Raw genomic sequence first — 21,838 nt, 5'->3', positions numbered from 1 at the left:
GACTAGAACCTGGTGTGCCAGCGCTGCAAGGCGGAGGATTAGCCTAGTGAGCCATGGCGCCGGCATTTACTTCTATCTTTTACTTACTGTTAAACAGTTGCCTAAAGTGTCCAGGACAGTGATATGTTGTACCTAGGTCCATGTGGTAGCTTCAATCCTAGGTGTGCAACCAGCTGTATTATCTGGGTTTGTGGAAATACACTGTATGCACCATAAGGAGAATCGCCTGGTGATATTTCTTAGGACATACCTTGGTTGATTAGTGATACATGACTGTGTTATCACAGCTGTGGATAAAAAAGTGTTCCTTAAGGCAAGTCCTTGCACCTGTAAATTATATACAATCCTGGAATCAGGGCAGGACATGTGACTATAAGTTAATGACAATTCTGATTTGTTTGATTGATTGATTGAGTGATTTATTTTTTCACAGTGTCCAAGATTTAAATCTGAGCTCAGGTCCAATTAGCTTTAAATAGCCCTGTAATTCACTGTTTGTTTGTTTGTTTCCTCCCTCCCTCCCTCCCCTCTCTCTCCCTCCCTCTCCCTCTCTTTATTTATTTATTTGTTTATTTACTTACTTACTTGAAAGTCAGAGTTTCACAGAGAGAGGAGAGGCAGAGAGAGAGAGGTCTTACAGTCTACGGCCATACCACCCTAAACACGCCCAATCTCATCTGATTTTGGAAGCTAAGCAGGGTCGGGCCTGGTTAGTACTTGGACGGGAGAGAGGTCTTCCATCCTCTGATTTGCTCCCCAGTTGGCCATAACTGCCAGAGCTGCACCAATCTGAAGCCAGGAGCTTCTTCCAGGTCTCCCATGTGGGTGCAGGGGCCCAAGGACTTGGGCCATCTTCTATTGCTTTCCCAGGCCATAGCAGAGAGCTGGATTGGAAGTGGAGCAGCCAGATCTCAAACTTCTGCCCATATGGGATGCTGGCATTTCAGGCTAGAGTGTTAACCTGCTGTGCAACAGTGCTAGCCCCTGTTTTGTTTTTTTTAAATATCTTTGTACCTGTATGTTCATCCAAATGATTATCTCAGAAACTTACAGTACTTTTTAAAATTTAAAAAGTGATTTTCTGTTGGTGTTACTTGTAATATAATCCTCATCATGACCTGTAAGGTGGATAATGTTATCTCCTGTTTTAAAAATTTTTGCAAAACAGGTTGAGAAAATTTGCTTACTTTTATTCAGCTGTAGTGGAACAAACTGAACTCTGGTCTCTCATCCCATGTCCTTTCTGCTGAGACCACTGCTTTACAGTAACTTCTCACCAGATCATGAAATGGTAGCAAGCTGCAGAGCAGTCACTGAGTAATAGTAATAGCAGTGACAGCAGCAGCAGCACTGTCTGTGCCAAGCAGGCCCCATGCTTTGCGTGCTTTATTACAGTTAATCCTCATAACATCCATTATGAGGTAGATGGTTATTATTTTATTTCCATTCATTCATGCGTATATACCTTGCCAAAGAAGAATACAGAGCACACAGCTTTTCAGGATGTTGTGTCTGTTTGTTTTATTGGATCAGATTTTATTTACATTAAAAGGAAAAAAAAAGACAAAAGTCAGAGGAATGAGCTGAGTTAGCGTGTAGAGCAGCACAGTGTCCGTGAGTACTCGATCTGCATGGAGCTAGAGCTCTTTCTAGAGAAAGCTTTAAGTTGTCAGTGTTTCAGTTATCTGCCAGCCTTACTTACTCAACAGATTTCTGATCAGGCTCTGCAAATCAAGGATTAACGATAAGAAATGTATTTATTTATTTATTTATTTATTTATTTATTTATTTGACAGGCAGAGTGGACAGTGAGAGAGACAGACAGAGAGAAAGGTCTTCCTTTGCCGTTGGTTCACCCTCCAATGGCCGCCGCGGCCGGCGTGCTGCAGCCGGCGCACCACACTGATCCAATGGCAGGAGCCAGGTGCTTCCTCCTGGTCTCCCATGGGGTGCAGGGCCCAAGCACCTGGGCCATCTTCCACTGCACTCCCTGGCCACAGCAGAGAGCTGGCCTGGAAGAGGGGCAACCGGGACAGAATCCGGCGCCCAACCGGGACTAGAACCCGGTGTGCTGGCGCCGCTAGGCGGAGGATTAGCCTAATGAGCCGCGGCGCCAGCCAGAAATGTATTTCATCTTTGCTGACTTTTCTTTCATTTAGATCGTGCAGTGATCTGGTGGAGGTTTTCTTTATTTAAAAACACATACATACATAGATATACAAATACATAAGAAACTTGTTTTTTTTATATAAAGGAATACTGATTTGACTTCATTTTGAAGAAAATGTGTGTTTAATGTGCCCTGATACAGCATTCTACATCATATGTAAGAACTACAGACACAGGAAAGGTAGACTGAAAGTAAATGCCAAGTAGATCCACTCACCACACACGCATCGCCGTGATGCCAGAGGCCTGGCTTTCATTCATGAGCTCTAACCACACAGCAGGGAGTAGGACTGAGCATGAAGAGCATGGCCTTTGGAGTCCAATTTGATTGTGAACCTGATGAGGTTACTTAGCTTTCCTAATCCTTCATTTCTTCACTTATAAAGTGAGAATAATCATTGTTCTTGCTTCATAAGATTGTTTTAAGTCTGAGTTGAAAAATGCTCAGAATACATTAGTAATTATTACTGATTATTAGTAGTAATAATGGAAATAGTAAGTACTCACTAAATATTAAGTAGTGATATTTTCTATCTAATTCTGTCACATTTCATATGTAGATGAATGTGTCCATGCTTTATTTACTTACATTTTTTAATGTATAAAATCTGTAGCTAACTATAAATCTATAACTTCCCCCTGCTCTTTTAAGCTAAGTCTAATCTTAATGAATTAAAAATAATAAGTTATCATGCTGGAGACAATCTGCGTTTCTGTAGTGGGATGAAAATCTGACTTTTGTTTTAAGTATAGCTGTTAGGAGCACATTATTGTTTAAGTAGTATTTCCTAGAAGTGGGGAACAAGAGACACATTTTGAATTCCGGGTTATTGGCTACTATTTACAGTCTATAAGCATCTTGTTCCACAACTTCCTTCCCATTCAGCACTCTGATTTCAGCTTAAAATTGGCCTCTTGAGGGAAACTACCCGTGCTCCTCCCCCACTTTCCTTGCATTTTGTCCTCACGTGCATCACACTTGGCATTATGTAAAATCAGCCTATTGATGTCCTCTGAAATGTGATTCTTTGTGGAAAGCAACATGCATATAATGAAATGGAATGTAGATAAATTTTAAGTGTGATGATCATGCTTATAATGTGTCAATAAATGGATCAGCTTGGAACAGTATCTTGATTTTGAGCATTTTCCTCACTTCCTTGTATGACTTACACATTTGTGGCCTTCAGTTCCTTATATTCAGTAGAAAAAGAGAAACTATTCGATGATTTGCCTTGGTTTTATTTAAAATAATAATAGTTTGTCTCATGTGACCCTCTTGATCACTCTGTGATGGACCTGTTATCCTCATCTTACAGATGAGGCCCTCTCTATTTAAGGTTATATATTTTTAAAAGATTTATTTGTTTTAAGGCAGAGTTTTAGATAGGCAGAGGCAGGGAGAAAGAGGTCTTCCATCTGCAGGTTCACTCCCTAGATGGCCACAATGACTGGAGCTGCACTGATCTGAGCCAGGAGCCAAGAACTTCCTCCAGGTCTCCCACACGGGTGCAGGGGCCCAAGAACTTAAGTTATCTTCTACTGCTTTCCCAGGCCATAGCAGAGAACTGGATTGGAAGTGGAGCAGCTGGGACTTGAGCCGGCACCCATATGGGATGCTGCACTGCAGGTGGCAACTTTACCCATTACGCCACAGCACTGGCCCCTTAAAGATATATTTTGGATCCAGTCAAGCCTGACTATGGTTCCCAGTTGAAACTGGTTATTCGTGTACCTCTTTCAGAGTTTGAGATTTACTCTGTAGTGTTACCCTGTAAACTTGTACGACTGCCCTGATAGTATCTTTGGGTTTATATCCTTTATTGTCTTTTTATTTTAAATGTAGTTTTCTTCCATAAGATAAGACTTCAAAGAAGTCTTTCAGTGTTATAGATAAGATTTCTTTCTTTTTTTTTTTTTTTTTGACAGGCAGAGTGGACAGTGAGAGAGAGACAGAGAGAAAGGTCTTCCTTTGCCGTTGGTTCACCCTCCAATGGCCGCCGCTGCAGCCGGCGCACCGCGCTGATCCGATGGCAGGAGCCAGGAGCCAGGTGCTTTTCCTGGTCTCCCATGGGGTGCAGGGCCCAAGCACCTGGGCCATCCTCCACTGCACTCCCTGGCCATAGCAGAGAGCTGGCCTGGAAGAGGGGCAACCGGGACAGAATCCGGCGCCCCAACCGGGACTAGAACCCGGTGTGCCGGCGCCGCAAGGTGGAGGATTAGCCTATTGAGCCACGGCGCCGGCTCTAGATAAGATTTCTTGTTCTCAACTATTACCAGACAATACTTACCAGTTTGTAGTTTGGTAATCTAAGACTTGAAGTCCAAGGAATAACTTAATTGTCAAGGTAGCAAGTAGTTAAAATGATGGAATTCTGAGAACAATAAAAATGACTTGGTTTCTTTATTTGATTGGATTTATGCATCTGATTCTTTGTCATTGGAATCCATGCCAACAACAATTTCTCTGGAAATTACAGACATTCTTATGAGAGAGTCAAATTAAACAGGAATGATGACAACATACCATTGGAAATACATATTTATTTGAACATCTTCATGTGCAAGGCGTACTCCTTCTGGAGCCAGACTGAAAGCTTGTCTTTATCTTTTCACTGGGCTCTTAGACTTACTAATTATCATTGCTATTTATTTCTCATTGTTCCTTCTTCACTCTCTGGATGACTTATTTTTATTTTGGGGCATATAAATTGAAGTAGAAACCAGTATTTTATTAAAAGCTCAAGATCTCCTCTGCTGTGTTGTCTCCCCCTACCTAACCACTGTGGTAGTGAAATTCTTGGTCTTCTTCCTCTTGGTCTTTCACTAGGCTGCTCTTCTTCTAGGGGTTCAGTACTCTCTTATGTTATCCACTGCCTATTAGACATCTTCATGTAATATTTCACAGGCATGTCAGACTCTTTCCAAAACTCATCATGTTCCCTTTTAAACCCCTTTTTCTTTCTGCATTCCTTAACTTAGTGGAAGTGACTGGCACCACCATCCATCTGCTGACACAAAAAGCTGGGAGTCATTTTTCACTTCTCTCCTACCCCTGAGATCCCATAAATCATTAAGTCTTTTTGGTTCCATTGCCTAAATATTTCCTCAGTTATGTCCTTTCTTTCCATCCCTAATGCCATTGTCTTGGTCCAGCTCAAAATCGTCTCTTGTCTCAACAGCTACAGTAAAGTTTTAATTGGCCTCCCTACAAATACTCTTGACAAATTATCTTTTAAAAAGTATAATATTTTGCAGACACTTGTCTGCCTGCCTGTGCCTCTCTTTTTAGTAGTTAAATGGTGCTCTTTGGAAAAAGTCCAAAATCCTAAACATAGTTTAAAAGACCTTGAAGGGTCTGACTTGGAGGCTGTACCTGTGGCACCTAAGTAGATGTTGTCAGTACTGACTCTGAGTACCAGTGGTTACAGGGGAAAGCTAACTCTTATGTAAGTTCAGTGTAACGTATAGTCTGTAGCATAGTGATTATCCTTAAATTACTAGCTGCATAAGAATAAATTTTCACAGGTTAGAGGAAAGTTTCGGCTACAGACAACATACAAACCTTCATTTCTAGGAAAAATATATGAAGAAAATTAGTTCACATGCAGAGTACTTGATTTACAAAGGGGTTTTGTATTTAAGTAGTAATGCATGCATAACATATTTATATTTATACTCTTGTATATGAATTGACAAGCATACTAATTAAATGGTAAGAGCGAGCTGCTGCCCAACTCAAGTGCAGAACATTTTTCAATGAGGTTGAAGCTCTGCATAAACCTCTTTTCAGTCGCATCCTCATGCTTTCTCCCACAGGCAACCACTCTCATTAGTTTTGTGTCACCGTTTCCTACCTTAGTCTTATTTTTCTTTTCTTTGTTTTAAAGATTATTTATTTGAAAGGTAGAATTACAGAGGGAGAAAAGGAGAGACAGAGAAATCTTCCATTTACTGGCTCACCCCCAAATGGCCACAACGACTGGGGCTAGGCCAGGCTGACACTAGGAGCCAGGAGCTTCTTTCAGGTCTCTCATGTGGGTGCAATGGGTGCAGGGGCCCAGGAAGGCATCTTCCGCTGCTTTCCCAGGTGGATTAGCAGGGAGCTGGATTGGAAGTGGAATGGCTGGGACTTGAACTGGTACCCATATGGTATGCCAGATTGCAAGCAGCAGCTTACCCACTGTGCTACAATGCCATCCCCATCCTGTTTGTTTTTCAAAAATACATTAGCTGGTTATATTTTTAAAAGAGCTTTGTTGAGGTATTAAACAGTACATATTTAAAGTATACTATTTTTGATAATATGCATACATTTATAAACCCATCTTAACTATATTTAATCTTCTGGTCCATGAACATCATGTGCCTCTATTAGATCTTGTTTAATCTCATCAGTGTTTTATAGTTTTAGTGGGCTTTATATAAATTATATAATACTATATGAGTTATTCTGTGCTTGTTTCTTTTTTTTTACTTATTATTTTTCTGAAATTCTTTCATTTTCATGCATGTAGCAATACTTTATTCTTTTTTACTGCTTATACCATTTCATTGTGCAAATATACTGTAATCTGTTCTTTTATCAGTGATCACTTAAGTTATTTCTAGTTCTTTTTTCTATTTCAATGAATGCAGCAATGGATATTTCTGTACATTTGAGCCTACCATACCTGAGTAACACTATTCTTTTTTAGAAAGGAATTTATTTATGTATTTGAAATGCAGAGTGAGAGGGAGGGACAGAGGGATGAGAGGAAGAAGAAGGGAGTGGAGGTGGGGGAAGAGATATCTTCTGTTTACTGGTTCACTCCCCAGATGGGTACAATAGCGAGGGAAGGGCCAGGCCAAAGCCAGGAACCAGGAACTCCATCCTAGTCCCCTAGATGGTTGTAGGGACCCAAGTACTTGGGCCATCTTCTGTGCCTTCCTAGGCATATTAGCAGGAAACTGGTTTGGAAGTGAAGCCAGAGCAATCAGGACTCAAAGCAATGCTCCCATATGAAATGTTGGTGTTGTAAGAGGCGGCTTTACCTGCTGTGCCACTACGCTCACCCCTTGGTAACATTTTTCTAGGGTGTTTATGTGCCTAGGAATAGGCTACTGGGTGATAAAATGTACCGTTTCAGGCCTTACTAGACATTGCCAAATTGTTTTCCAATTTATACCACAGTTGGTTTTATATAAGAATTCCTATTTTTTTCCCATTCTTAGCAGTTGGGGCTGTTAAACTTAAATTTTTGCTAAATTGGTTGGTGTGAAATAGTATCTCTCTGTGGTTTAACATGCATTTTCTGAATCCTAATGAGGTGGATTATATGTTCATGTTTCTTTCTGTAAAATATATTTTCATCTCTTTTGTGCATTTTCCTTTTAGATTGTCTTCTTAATACTTTTTTAGGAGTTTAAAAATATGTATATTTTAGATACTGGATATATATCTTTTTAGTTATATGTGTCCGAGATATCTCCTAAGTCATAGCTTTCTTCTATGTTCTATTTGGTATTTTTTTTTGAAATTTTATTTATTTTTTTATTTTTATTTTATTTTATTTTATTTTTTTTATTTTTTTGACAGGCAGAGTGGACAGTGAGAGAGAGAGACAGAGAGAAAGGTCTTCCTTTGCCGTTGGTTCACCCTCCAATGGCCGACGCGGCTGGCGCACCGCGCTGATCCGATGGCAGGAGCCAGGAGCCAGGTGCTTTTCCTGGTCTCCCATGGGGTGCAGGGCCCAAGCACCTGGGCCATCCTCCACTGCACTCCCTGGCCACAGCAGAGAGCTGGCCTGGAAGAGGGGCAACCGGGACAGAATCCGGCGCCCCGACCGGGACTAGAACCTGGTGTGCCGGCGCCGCTAGGCGGAGGATTAGCCTAGTGAGCCGCGGCGCCGGCCCTCTATTTGGTATTTTTTGAAGCGCAGGGGCATCGAAGCAACTATGTTATACTGAAGACTACTTAACTTTTAGAAGCGTACTTGACCCAACTTACCAGTAATACCCGTGAGCCTCAAACTCCATAGGAGTCTTAGTTACAGATATATTTTATGATTTTTGTCCCTAAATCTTCATAAATCACTCTGACTTATCTTCTTCAGTCATAATTTTGAGATATTGGGGTGGTGGGGCAAACCACTAGTTTTTTTTTTTTAAAGAACATAAGAACAAGTTTTATAAGCATATTTTGAGGCCGTTTCTTCAATTATTTTTTAGGCTGGACCAGAATATGGTCAAGGAATGAACCCCATTAGCCGCCTGGCTCAAATCCAACAGGCCAAAAAGGAGAAGGAGCCAGATTATGTTTTGCTTTCAGAAAGGGGAATGCCTCGACGTCGGGAATTTGTGATGCAGGTATTTCTAACCTTCATATTAGAATTTTAGAAAACTATTGAAGATTTAGAAATTTTCAAACCAGTGGTTAAGAAATGTATACTTACAATAGTTTTAATGATCTGTGATTACTTTAAAATTTGCTGTATTTGGGTGAAATGGTCATTTTTCCATTCAATTATTGTTTATAGCTGTTGTCTATATTCCCACTAAACTTGGTCTTTTTACTTTTTTACTTGTTAAACTTATTATTTGATGAAGTATTAAGCCTTTTTATTGTAATGTAAATTTAAGATATATTTTCTCAACAACTAAAAAAATAGAGAAGGAAGAAGGGTGGGAGGGAGGGGGGAAGAGGGACAAAGGGAGGGAGGAAATATCATTATATTCTTAGAATTGTATCTACAAATCACATTGAATCTGCTAAAAACTAATAAAAAGTTAAAAAAAAAAAGAAATCCCTATGTTGGAATAGCGATATAGTGGGAAGACAAACTTGGACTGAAAGCAGAAAGTAAAACTGTGTCTACACGTGAAAGCATTCATTCCCTCCAGGCCCACCTCCTATCAACTCTGTGGAAACATTCTAGTGTCAAGGACGTGTTAGAATAGACAAAGTGGGTTTTTGGAGGGTCTGTGAGTTCACACAGGTTATTTACCCCAGAGTTTATCATTTCATACCTATCTCTTGGCTTTTTGTGTTACATTTTCTAGCCACAGCCTTTGTCTGTTAACTACTGAGAATTGGAGACAAATGGAAATACAAGCAAAATTTAGAAGCATGTATATAGTAGATGGAGCAGGGCCAATAGCGTGAGTTGTAGGCTATCAGGAAACTTAGAAAAAGAGAACAAGCTGGGTAGCTAACCATGGTGGGGGATGAAGGACTCAGAATTGCTAAGGGATGTAACTGGTGCATTGTGTCACAAGAATGGTTGTGAGTGTATTGGCAGATGGGTGTGGACTGAGAATGAGGTAGAATGCCTAACATGCTCTCCTCTTCTAATCCTCCTTGTCATCTTCATTTGCCAATTTAAACTGCAGTGCTGAAGAGACCTTTGTTTTAATTTTTTATTATGAAAATGCCAAACATATTCACAGGTAGGGAAAGAATAGTATAATGAACCCCTAGTATGTCCATAACTCAAACCCAATAATTACTGAGGTTTTTGCCACACTTGATCTACCTATTGATTTTTCTATCCTCCCTCTCTCCCTTTTTCTCTTGAGGTACTGCAAAGCTAATTTCTAACTACATGTCATTTCAACCTTACTTCTTAGTGTGTATCTCTTTTAAAAACCTGAGTTTTTCTCACAGTAGATATGATTCATTAGAATCATCTAACATCTAGTCTGTTTTTAAAACCTCCTTATGGTCCTCAAATTGGTTTTAAAAATAATTGGTTTGTCAGATCAACTTTTTGTAGTCCAACCCACCTAAGGATCTCACTTCTCATTGAGTTCAGGTAAAATCAACAGGTATTTCTTAAGTGCTGATCATGTGGCAGACATTTTGGTTTGCACATGTGGTACCTCATATATATATATATATATATATATATATATATATATATGATGTCTCATATATATAACTTTTCATGCATAGCTAAGTTTTGCCTTTCCTTCTAATTTACAGTCTCCAAATATCTTTATCTCACAATACTCAACACAGTGGTTTGTAAATAATAGAGCCTTTTTTTTAAAAAAGATTTATTTTATTTATTTGAAAGACAGAGTTACAGAGAGAGGTAGAGACAGAGAGAGAGGTCTTCCATCTGCTGGTTCATTCCCCAGTTGGCTGCAACAGCCAGAACTGTGCCGATCCGAAGCCAGGAGCCAGGAGCTTCTTTCAGGTCTCCCACGCGGGTGCAGGGGCCCAAGGACTTGGGCCATCTTCCACTGCTATCCCAGGCCACAGCAGAGAGCTGGATCAGAAGAGTAGCAGCCAGGACTAGAACCGGCGCCCATATGGGATGCCGGTGCTTCAGGCCAGCTCTTTAACCCACTGTGCCACAGTGCCAGCCCCATAATAGAGCTTTAATAAATATTTAATGTATATTTGTTATCTACCTCCAAACTTAGAGCTTGTATTTTTGGCTTTTGTTGGAGATGTCAACTTATGTTGTAATCACAGATAAACTACTGCTGGGAACCCAGATAACAAAAGAGGAAGAATTCTTCTATGGTCAGTAAACATGTCATTGTCTAGATGTTATCTGGACCCAGAACAGCGTTCTAGTATTTTCACTTGGGAGAATGTAGTTACCATTTGCTATCTTACATTCTAACAAGAATTCTAGGAAGTTTTCTTTGAACCTCAAGCTTAAATTTAAAAAAAAATCATGTAAATTTTATACATATATTAGGAATATAAATGGGATTTGGCCTTTAGTTAAACAATCTCTTTTCTATGGAGTATTTTGAGTGCTCCTTTTGAAAGAGGAATTTAGAGTATCTTAGGCCAGCTTCAATGTTATGGGTATTCATAAACATTCTAGTTAAATGGGGACATTTGGCTGTGCTTTTAAATGTTTTCACACTGAATTCATATTGTTTTTTCCCTTTCTGGAAGCCCCAGTGGATTCATTACAGTATTACAGCAACTTTATCAAAGCAAAGGCTTTTGTAAACTACTTAAGCAATGTTATTATTTATTATAATTGAATGTGGAAGTCAAATATCTAGAGATAATATACTCATTTTTATCAATCATCAAAAAAGAAACTTTGTATGCTATAAAACAGATGCAGTGATTTCTGTTGATATACTAGATAAACAAAAAATCTGATGACATTATTTGGGAAGTTAGTTCCAAATCAAATTTCTTAAAGCTTTTCATTTTGTTGGAGAGAAGTATTTTGACTTTTCAGACAGAAAATTATGACTAAATTGTATACCAGCATTCTGTATGATTATTTATCATATAATACTACTTTTCTACCTTTGTTTAAGTTCTCCAGATTGTTTAGAAAATACATCAAATTTCATCAATTTTAAATGTTTTCAGTAAAAGATAATGAATTAAACTTTATTAAATACTATGTCAGAACTTTTTGTGTCTTTTTGTTTGTTTGTTTGTTTATGTTTTTGAGAGATAGAAAGCTTTCATACTCTGATTCACTCCCATAAAAGACTGCAGTGGCTGGGGCTGGGTCACAGCTGGTGTTGAGGCATGGCTCAAGCCAAGAGCCAAAATTTAATCCAGTCAGATGGCTCAGTCACTTGAGCCATCATCCCCTGCTGCCTCCTAGGGCCTTCATTGGCCAGAAGCTGGAGTCAGAAGTCAGAGCTAGAAATTAAACCTTATGTCCTAACCAGTATTTTTTTTCTTATTTAATGAATACAATTTTCATAGGTACAACTTCAGGAATATACTGGCTTTTCCCCCATACCCACCTTCCCACCCCCACTCCCGTCCCACCACCTACTCCCTCTCCCATCCCATTCTTCATTAAAATTCATTTTTAATAAACTTTATATACAGAAGACCAGCTCTATACTAAGTAAAGATTGCCGCACACACACACACACACACACACACACAATGTATATAGTACTGTTTGAGAACAAGTTTTGCAGTTAATTCTCATAGGATGGAGGTCCTACATGGGGAGTAAGTGCACAGTGACTTCTGTTGTTAATTTAACAATTAACACTCTTATTTATGACATCAGTGATCATCCGAGGCTTTTGCCATGAGCTGCCAAGGCTATAGAAGCCTTTTGTGACCACAAACTCCATCAGTATTTAAACAAGGCCATAAGCAAAGTGGAAGTTCTCTCCTCTCTGCAGAGAAAAGTTCATCCTTCTTTGATGGCCCCTTCTTTCCACTGGGGTCTCATTTACAGAGATCCTTTGTGTAGGATATTTTTTGTCATAGTGTCTTGGCTTTCCATGCCTGAAATGCTCTCATGGGCTTTTCAGCTACATCCGAATGCCTTAAGGGCTGATTCTGAGGTCAGAGTCTAACCAGTATCTTAATCACTAGGCCAATGCCTGCCATATGTTTCTTAGTTTTGGGAGAATTGGATTTGATTTATGTGAATGATTTAATTTTTAAGAGAAACTTGTTGGTGTTAAATTTATTGTAGTAAAATAATTAAGCTTCTTTGCAAATAGAAATGACATTTTAATGTAAAGTTCTTATTTTTAATAGTTAAACATTTGTGAGCTTTCTAGGAAGATGATTTATGAAATTTACTTACATATACTTCATTAACAAAGTGATATTTTTAGTAACCATTGTGTGTGTCAGAGAATGAAGGTCATGTAGCAGTGTGGTCTTTTCAGTACTAACAAATTACTTCGGAACAACTACTTACAAACTGTTGAACCATGTAGTTATAAAAGCTTGTGTGAGCAGTGGGTATTTGGCACAGCAGTTAAAATGCCAGTTCCAGTCCTGGCTCCTCCACTTCCAATATAGCTTCTCATTATTGCCTATCCTGGGAAGGTATTAGATGATAGCTCAAGTACTTGGGTCCTTGCTACCCATGTGGGAGACCTGGATTGACTTCTGGGCTCTTGCCTTCTACCTGATCTAGACCTGGCTGTTGGAGGCATTTAGGAAATGAACTAGTAGATGGAAGATCACTCTTTGTCTCTGCATTTCAAATAAAGTGATGGTGGTGTTGGGGACATAATATAACAAAAAAGCTTATGTGAGAAAAGAGGTAAATGAATGGGAAAATTATCCTGGGATTAATTCTAGAAATAAGTCTTGAATGTATCAAGAGTAGATCAGATGGAAATCTGGAATATACAGATAGAAGGTGAATGCAAAGGTAAGAATAGCATTACTGCTTCCAAGCCCAGGAGTAGGAGCCTGGAGCTGAAGGATATCAGTTATAGGTAGATAAATGAGAGTGGTGAAGCAGCAGAAAAATTGGATGAGATTGAGTGAGGTATGTATAGCATGTAAAAACAGATGAAATGTTTTATGCAGTTATATTTGCTCAAGTAATCTTTTGCTCCTGTTTACTTTGGCAAGCCTCAACTGTCAGAGCAGTAGAGGAAACTTCTGATGCACCTGACCCAAGTTTTTCGGTAACAGGCATTCTAGTAACGACGTAGGGGCTGGTGACACTGGGAAAGAAACCAACCACTAGAAAAAATAGCAGATAGCACAGGCAACTCTAGACAGGGATTCAAGCCTTTTATCCATAGAGCCTGTCTTGGTGGGGTCAGGTGCTAGCAAACGTTACTATGGTAGGTAACGTGTGTTCATCTAGCTCCAAGGATCTGCTGTAACTACTGAATAAGTGCTTTTCAGACTGAGGGCACAGATTACTTCTAACTTGTCACAATATGGTAATTTCTGGTTTCAGAATAAAGGCAATGAAGTATTTCAAAAACATTTCACAGATTTGAAGTGTGCAACTTGTGAGCATTGTTACAGAAATTCTATAATGTATACCTTTTCACAGTTTCACATTCTTTAAGAACTGTCATTTAGTTTGTCTTGACTAAAGCTGTGTTGAAGAGTACAGTTTCATATACTTTGCATTTTGCTCATGTTTGTTAAATATGTATCTTGTTTTAACCATTTCCTTTTATGTCCCCAATTCCTGAAAAGTGGTTGGTTCACTGAAGCTTAAAAGTAGTGATGGAAATAGTAACACAAATACAATGCTAAATAAAGGTGTAAGAATAAATGGCGCGGCCAGTGCCCCGGCTCAATAGGCTAATCCTCCACCTAGCAGCGCCGGCACACCGGGTTCTAGTCCTGGTCGGGGCGCCGGATTCTGTCCCGGTTGCCCCTCTTCCAGGCCAGCTCTCTGCTGTGGCCCGGGAAGGCAGTGGAGGATGACCCAAGTGCTTGGGCCCTGCACCCCATGGGAGACCAGGAGAAGCACCTGGCTCTTGGCTTCGGATCAGCGCGGTGCGCCGGCCACAGTGCGCCAGCCGTGTCAGCCATTGGAGGGTGAACCAACGGCAAAAGGAAGACATTATTTAAGACCTTTCTCTCTGTCTCTTTCTCTCTCACTGTCCACTCTGCCTTTCAAAAAAAAAAAAAAAAAGGGCAAACAAAACTCAAGTGTGGATACTAGATAGGAATCTGTTATTTTCTGGGAAAAGTGGAATAACTAAAATTATGATCTTACACAAGAACCAAAAAAGCAAAGTATGACTAGAAGTATCATGCCAAATATCTAAAACTAGATACTGTTGTACCACGTATTCATTCATCGCTGTAACAAAGTGTTCCTGTCACTGAGCAATCTTGTTAAAGTGGCATGAAGCTGTTGAAACCTTCTGATTTTGTTTTTTAAGCAAAGCACAGTGGCGTCTGGTAAAACAGTGTAGCTTTTCAATATGAATTGCTTGTTCAGCTTTCTTGCTCATTTTCTAACTGGCTTTTTGAAAAACCAATTTTTTTTAAACTTTTATTTAATGAGTATAAATTTCCAAAGTACAGCTTATGGATTACAATGGCTTCCCCCCCATAACGTCCCTTCCACCTGCAACCCTCCCCTTTCCCACTCCCTCTCCCCTTCCATTCACATCAAGATTCATTTTCGATTCTCTTTATATATAGAAGATCAGTTTAGCATACATTAAGTAAAGATTTCAACAGTTTGCTCCCACACAGAAACATAAAGTGAAAAATACTGTTTGAGTACTCGTTATAGCATTAAATCTCAATGTACAGCACACTAAGGACAGAGATCCTACATGAGGAGTGAGTGCACAGTGACTCCTGTTGTTGACTTAACAAATTGACACTCTTGTTTATGGCCTCAGTAATCACCCTAGGCTCTTGTCATGAGCTGCCAAGGCTATGGAAGCCCCCTGAGTTCACCAACTCTGATCATATTTCGACAAGGCCATGGTCAAAGTGGAAGTTCTCTCCTCCCTTCAGAGAAAGTACCTCCTTCTTTGATGACCCGTTCTTTCCACTGGGATCTCACTCGCGGAGATCTTTCATTTAGGTTTTTTTTTTTTTTTCCCCCAGAGTGTCTTGGCTTTCCATGCCTGAAATACTCTCATGGGCTTTTCAGCCGGATCTGCATGCCTTAAGGGCTGATTCTGAGGCCAGAGTGCTGTTTAGGACATCTGCCATTCTATGGGTCTGCTGTGTTATCTCACTTCCCATGTTGGATTGTTCTCTCCCTTTTTGATTCTATCAGCTAGTATTTGCAGACACTAGTCTTGTTTATGTGCTCCCTTTGGCTCTTAGTCCTATCATTATGATCAATTGTGAACAGAAATTGATCACTGGGACTAGTGAGATGGCATTGGTACATGCCACCTTGATGGGATTGAATTGGAATCCCCTGGTATGTTTCTAACTACCGTTTGAGGTAAGTCAGCTTGAGCATGTCCCGAATTGCACATCTCTTCCCTCTCTTATTCCCACTCTTATATTTAACAGTGATCACTTTTCAGTTAAGTTTCAGCACTTAAGAAGAATTGTGTATTGATTACAGTATTCAACCAAAAGTATTAAGTAGAACAAACAAAAAAAATACTAAGAGGGATAACATATAAAGTTGCTCATCAACAGTCAGGGTGAGGGCTGATCAAGTCACCGTTTCTTGTAGTGTTCATTTCACTTTAACAGGTTTCCTTTTTGGTGCTCAGTTAGTTGTCACCTATCAAGGAGAACAAGTGGTATTTGTCCCTTTGGGATTGGCTTATTTCACTCAGCATAATGTTTTCCAAATTCCTAACAGGGATCACTTTTCAGTTAAAATTTAAACACCTAAGAATAATTGTGTGTTAATTACAGAGTTCAACCATTGGTACTAGAACAAAAAAATACTAAAATGGATAAAGTATTACATTGTACATCAACCGTCAGGACAAGAGCTGATCAAGTCACTGTTTCTCATAGTGTCCATTTCACTTCAACAAGTTTCCCCTTTGGTGCTCAGTTAGGACTGATTTTGTTTGAGTTTCAAGAGTTAAGCCAACTTTGAATTTCTGGAATAAATCCTACTTTGTCATGATTCTTTTTCTTTTTATATACTTATTTATTATTTAAAACATAGCATCTGTGTTCATGAATGAAACTATTCTGTAATTTTCCTTTCTGTACTGTTTGTGTTGAATTTCAAAATCAAAGTGATACCTCATAAGAAAACTGGGAACTGGGCCCTCTTTTTCTGTTTTTGGCTGATTATGTGTATATGTGTAAGACTATCATAAATCTTCCTTAAATATTGGATGGAACTTACTGGAGAAAATCAAATTTCCTTGTGGAAAGGTTTTTGAAAATTGGATTTTAATTTCTTTATCTCTTATAGTCCTGTTTAGTTACAGGCTTAGTCTGTGGTGATTTTGGTAATTTATATTGTTTAGAAAATGTTCCATTTTATCTAAACATTTATCAGTTAGCTTAAAATTTTTCTCAGTCTTCCTTATGAATTTGTAATATTGCAGAAACAGTGGTGATCCCTTTCCTGTTATTTATGTCTTACTTATTTCTCGATTAGCCTTAACCTTTGGTTTATCATTTTGCTAGTGTTTTCAGGGAACAAGCTGTTGACTTTTTTAACTTCTCTGTTGTAGTTGGTTTTTTCTTTCCTCAATTTCTGCTCTTGTCCTTATTCTCCAGGTTTATTTTGCTGTTGTATTTATCACTTCCTGAGATGGGTGTTAGACCATAACATCTATAAGCTGTTGCAGCTTTTAGACTTTCCTTCAGCTGTGTCCTTCAATTTTTCATATATTTTCACTATTTTTTATTCAAAACATTTTCTGATTTCTACTGGGACTTCTCCCCCAGGTTATTTTCATTTATATGGTTTAATTTCTAAAGTCATGATTAATTGCTTGTTCAATCACTTAAATGAAACCAGTGTATAAAAACGAATCCCACTATAGTTGTGTATTTTCAATTTCTCCTTGTAGTTCTGTCCTTTTTTTCTTTATTAATTTGTGTCTTCTGTTTTTATTATTTCTTAGTGCTTGCATCTCTAAAACAACATGATGTAACTCATAGAATGTACGTGTTACTGTAAGGTGTTTGATGTATATTTAAATATTATACACATGTAAATTGCTCACAAAAGATAACTGTGGAATAGTTCTGTTGATAAAGTTACTATTTATTGGATAATTACTGATTAAACACTGGCTTACATACATTATCCTGCTTAATTTTCTTTTTTTTTATTTCATTAATGGAAAAAAATAATTGCTACCATGGTAACAAAATGGGATGCAAAAGACATACAACTTTTTTTTTATTTTTTATTTACCTATTTATTTTTGATAGCATTTTTAGGTTGTAAAAGAATGCAAGCCCATTGTAATGAATTTTAAAATTCAGAAAAAATGATAAGGAAGAGAATAAAACCCATAACTGCATCATCCATAAGCAGCTATCCTGCTTAATTTTCAAAACAACACTGTGAGGTAGTTGATACTCTTTTTTTTTTATTTTTTATTTTTTTTGACAGGCAGAGTGGACAGTGAGAGAGAGAGACAGAGAGAAAGGTCTTCCTTTGCCGTTGGTTCACCCTCCAATGGCCGCCGTGGCCGGCGTGCTGCGGCCGGCGCACCGCGCTGATCCAATGGCAGGAGCCAGGAGCCAGGTGCTTTTCCTGGTCTCCCATGGGGTGCAGGGCCCAAGTACCTGGGCCATCCTCCACTGCACTCCCTGGCCACAGCAGAGGGCTGGCCTGGAAGAGGGGCAACCGGGACAGAATCTGGCGCCCCGACCGGGACTAGAACCCGGTGTGCCGGTGCCGCTAGGCGGAGGATTAGCCTAGTGAGCCGCGGCGCCAGCTGGTAGTTGATACTTTTACTGATGAAACCCCAAAGATTAGAGAAGTTGAATAATTTGCACAAATTGGCACGGCTGGAAAATGATAGGGTTGAGTTGCATACCCCATTTTGTCTTGGAGTCCTCTGCTATTAACAACAATATTGTACTAATCTTTGTGTATCAGTTCTCTTCAGGGACTACTTTATAAATCTTTGTAAACTTGGGATGCATTCTGAACTTTATGATAAATGACATGGATATGAATGGAAGACTTTCCAATGTTTTAATTAAAATAAGGGATACTGAATATAGTTATAACATTAATTCATTAAATTTTAGTTTTCTGTTTTGACAAATAATACCAATTTAAGGTTTCAAAAAATTAAATGACATATAAATTTGTATGGATGAAAAATCTACTATCCTGAGATAACCCCTCATTGACATTTTGAGACCGTTTTCCCGTGTGTATTTTCACTTGTGTGTGTGTGTGTCTACATATATAATTACATAAATGGTGTCTTACTTACTGTTTTTATTTCGGACTGAATTGTTTTATTTTCGAATGCTAGGGAATAGAATGCATTGCTCTGTGAGGTAAGGAGTTCCTTTTTACCAAACTATCCTTCAGTGTTGTCCTTTAATCTTACCAGGTCAAGGTAGGCAATGAAGTTGCTACAGGAACAGGACCTAATAAAAAGATAGCCAAAAAGAATGCCGCAGAAGCAATGCTCTTACAGCTTGGTTATAAAGCATCGACTAGTCTTCAAGATCAACTGGACAAGGTGAGAGTTAAGTTTACATGTGTATGTTCTTTCTCACAGAATATTAAAATGATTAACAAATTCTGATCTCAACTGCTATTAAATTAGATGTCAATTTTTGTTTTTCTGGGATAGTATTCTGTATCTTTAAAGATAGCTTCTATAAGCATAAAATAGCATTTACCTGAGAGGTAAAATGAAATACTAATAGATGATTAATAAGTAATTATACTCTTAATTAACAAATACTAAAAATTTCTTACATGGTTGTACATATCCTATTACCAGTTTAATTTTTTTTAACTTACCATTTTTGGCCACTCAGTTGTTCTTGTCTGCAGACACGGTCTTAATTTGTGCCTTTTAAGAACAGAGGTTGTTAGCCTTTATTTTTGGACTACAGCTGAAAACATGGGAACTAAAAAATCTAACTTATCCCTTTAGGGCAGGGACTGCATTGGACAGACACTCTATAAATAATTTTTGTATTTACTTAAAATCTGAAGGTAAACTCAGAGAGTGTTTATTTTCTGCCAAGACCTGTGTTCGGGCCCCTGTTTCTTCTGCAGCAGTTAATGACATCATTAACACCCACCCCTGTTGCAAGAAGCAGAGAACCCCAGAGTCAGGACTTGGCAGATGACTTGGAAGCTCTGATTTAGTTTTATTCCATATAAGGTTATCATTTTCTTATCTGTGCATGTGTTAAAGTTACTTCTATTTGACATTTTATTTGTATGAAAATTCACAAAAAAAGGCTCAAGAGTAATATATTTTGACCAGACCATCTCACATAAGGATTTTGTGTCAGAGGTATTCTTTAGTTTCTACAGGAATGTACTTCTGAAATTTAGAGTAACAAACAAAATTATCTGTTTAAAAACATTGAGCTACACTATTCTTTTTAAGGCAGCTATGATTCTTTTGAAGGCTTAAGAAGTCATTTCTCTACATAGTATTGCTTGAGATTTTAACTGTTTTTATAACCTGACCAGTCAGTGCTTTTCCTTCTTTTAAAAGTATTTGTAACATGAAACCTAACATATGTTCAAGTTTCCCTAGTTCTTAAATTGATAGTGTATATGTTGTTTTAACTTAACACATTTATATTGACTTAAAACTGGTGAGTGATTTATAAAAATATGTTAAAGTAAATCCCCTCATAGACATTTATTTCTAACTTAGGTGAAAGCAAAACAAAAAAAGCAGAAAAAAGCAAAAAGCAGAACCCATTAATTTTGTTGATTTCATTAATTTGAGAAACATTTTTTGCATGCCTACTGTTTTAGTCAGTTTCTCCTGAGAAACGGAACCAACAGGATGCTGTGCTTGTATGTGCATGTGCACTCATGCTCACGTGCACGGATTAATTTGAAAGAGTTGGCTCATGAGATTGTGGAAGCTGGCTAGTCCAAAATCTGATGGGGGAGGCTGGCAGGCTGGAGACTGAAGACGGAGTTGCAGTCCTAGGCCAAAGGTAGTCTTCTGGAGACTGCTCTTGCCCAGGGAGGCCAGCATTCTGTTCTCTGAGGTCTTCAAGTGATCATATAACGTGCACCCACACTGTGAAGGGCGATCTGCTTTACTCAGGAGTCCACCAGTTTAACTGTACATCTCATCCCCCTCTCACAGAAGCACCCAGGATATTTGACCAAGAATCAGGGTGCTCCGTGACCTAGCTGGGTTGGCATGTGTGGTTAACTGTCATACCCACCAAATGCCAGACACTTAAAACTGAATTAACAAGATGACTGAAAACTCGGTCCCTCCATTCAAGGAACTGACCACCAAGGGTTAGGAGTGAGGAGTTTTTATCATAAAACAAAAGTTACAATACTGTGGTTCCTGGAGAGCACAAGGATGAATCTGGAAGTCAGGCGAAAAGAAAAGAACTTCAGGAATCATTCAGTGAGGCTTGAATGTGAAGGTTAGTTGATGTGGTTTGCATTCTTCAAACAACAGTTCTGTAAGTAATGGGGAGAATGGATTTGAACAGATTGACACTGAAGGCAGGGAGGTCAGTCAGGAGGCCAGCAGAGATCCTGAGGGTTTGAATTAAGACAATAGGTGGTAGAGAGGAGAAGAAAGACCCTGGAGCTGTTTCGGAAGCGTTGGTAGGTAAGATGGAGTAGCAGATGGTATGCACGGAGGATACCAGAAGAAGGAAGAGGAAAGGATAACTGCAGAAAGGAGGAGTAGAAAATGATGATGTAGTAGGTGGTAGTCATACCCTGTACAAGGATCAGATAAGAGAAGGACTGAAGATACTTACGGTTAATAAGATGTTCGAGGGGAGGGTTGGGGGTGATGCAGGCATTTGACTTAACAATTAGGATGCTGCTTGGGACACTGGCATCCCACATCAGAGTCCCTGGATGCAAATCCCAATTCCTCTCCTGATTCCAGCTTCCTGCCAGTGGGCAGTGGGTAATGGCGCCAGTGCTTGGGTCCTGCCACCCATGTTGGAGACCCAGATTGAGTTCCTGGCTACTGCTTTGGCCTGTCCCAGTGCTGGCTGTGACTAGCACGTCTCCCTGCCTTTCAGATAAAGAAATCTAGAAGAAAGAAAAAGATCATCTCTGGTGAGTTTAGCAAAAGCAGGTGTTTTTGGTTTTTTTGACAGGCAGAGTTAGACTGTGAGAGAGAGAGGGGGAGACACAGAGAGAAAGGTCTTCCTTTCCATTGGTTCACACCCAAATGGCTGCTACGGCTGGCACTGCGCTGATCTGAAGCCAGCAGCCAGGTGCTTCCTCCTGGTCTCCCATGCGGGTGCAGGGCCCAAGGACCTGGGCCATCCTCCACTGCACTCCCTGACCACAGCAGAGTGGTCTGGCCTGGAAGAGGAGCAACCGGGACAGAATCT

The 21,838-nt window shown here is 39.3% G+C and overlaps 1 protein-coding gene across 50 annotated transcripts in view; it reads left to right on the top strand.

The window, feature by feature from the left end:
* Positions 1–21,838, top strand: part of STAU2 (staufen double-stranded RNA binding protein 2) — a 368,761-nt gene that overhangs the window by 152,042 nt on the left and 194,881 nt on the right. For all 50 annotated transcript variants that reach the window (XR_016235741.1, XM_070075214.2, XM_070075206.2 and 47 more), the window contains 2 exons: positions 8,380–8,517; positions 18,865–18,996. Coding sequence is in view for 49 of the 50 variants with exons in the window: in XM_070075214.2 (XP_069931315.1) it covers positions 8,380–8,517; positions 18,865–18,996 (270 nt within the window). In the remaining variant the exon portion in view is untranslated. The remainder of the gene's footprint in view (positions 1–8,379; positions 8,518–18,864; positions 18,997–21,838) is intronic.

Source organism: Oryctolagus cuniculus, chromosome 6 (assembly GCF_051225735.1).
Source record: "Oryctolagus cuniculus isolate XC-2025 breed Fujian yellow rabbit chromosome 6, ASM5122573v1, whole genome shotgun sequence".
NCBI lineage: Eukaryota > Metazoa > Chordata > Mammalia > Lagomorpha > Leporidae > Oryctolagus > Oryctolagus cuniculus.
This window is presented reverse-complemented; position numbering and strand designations above follow the sequence as displayed.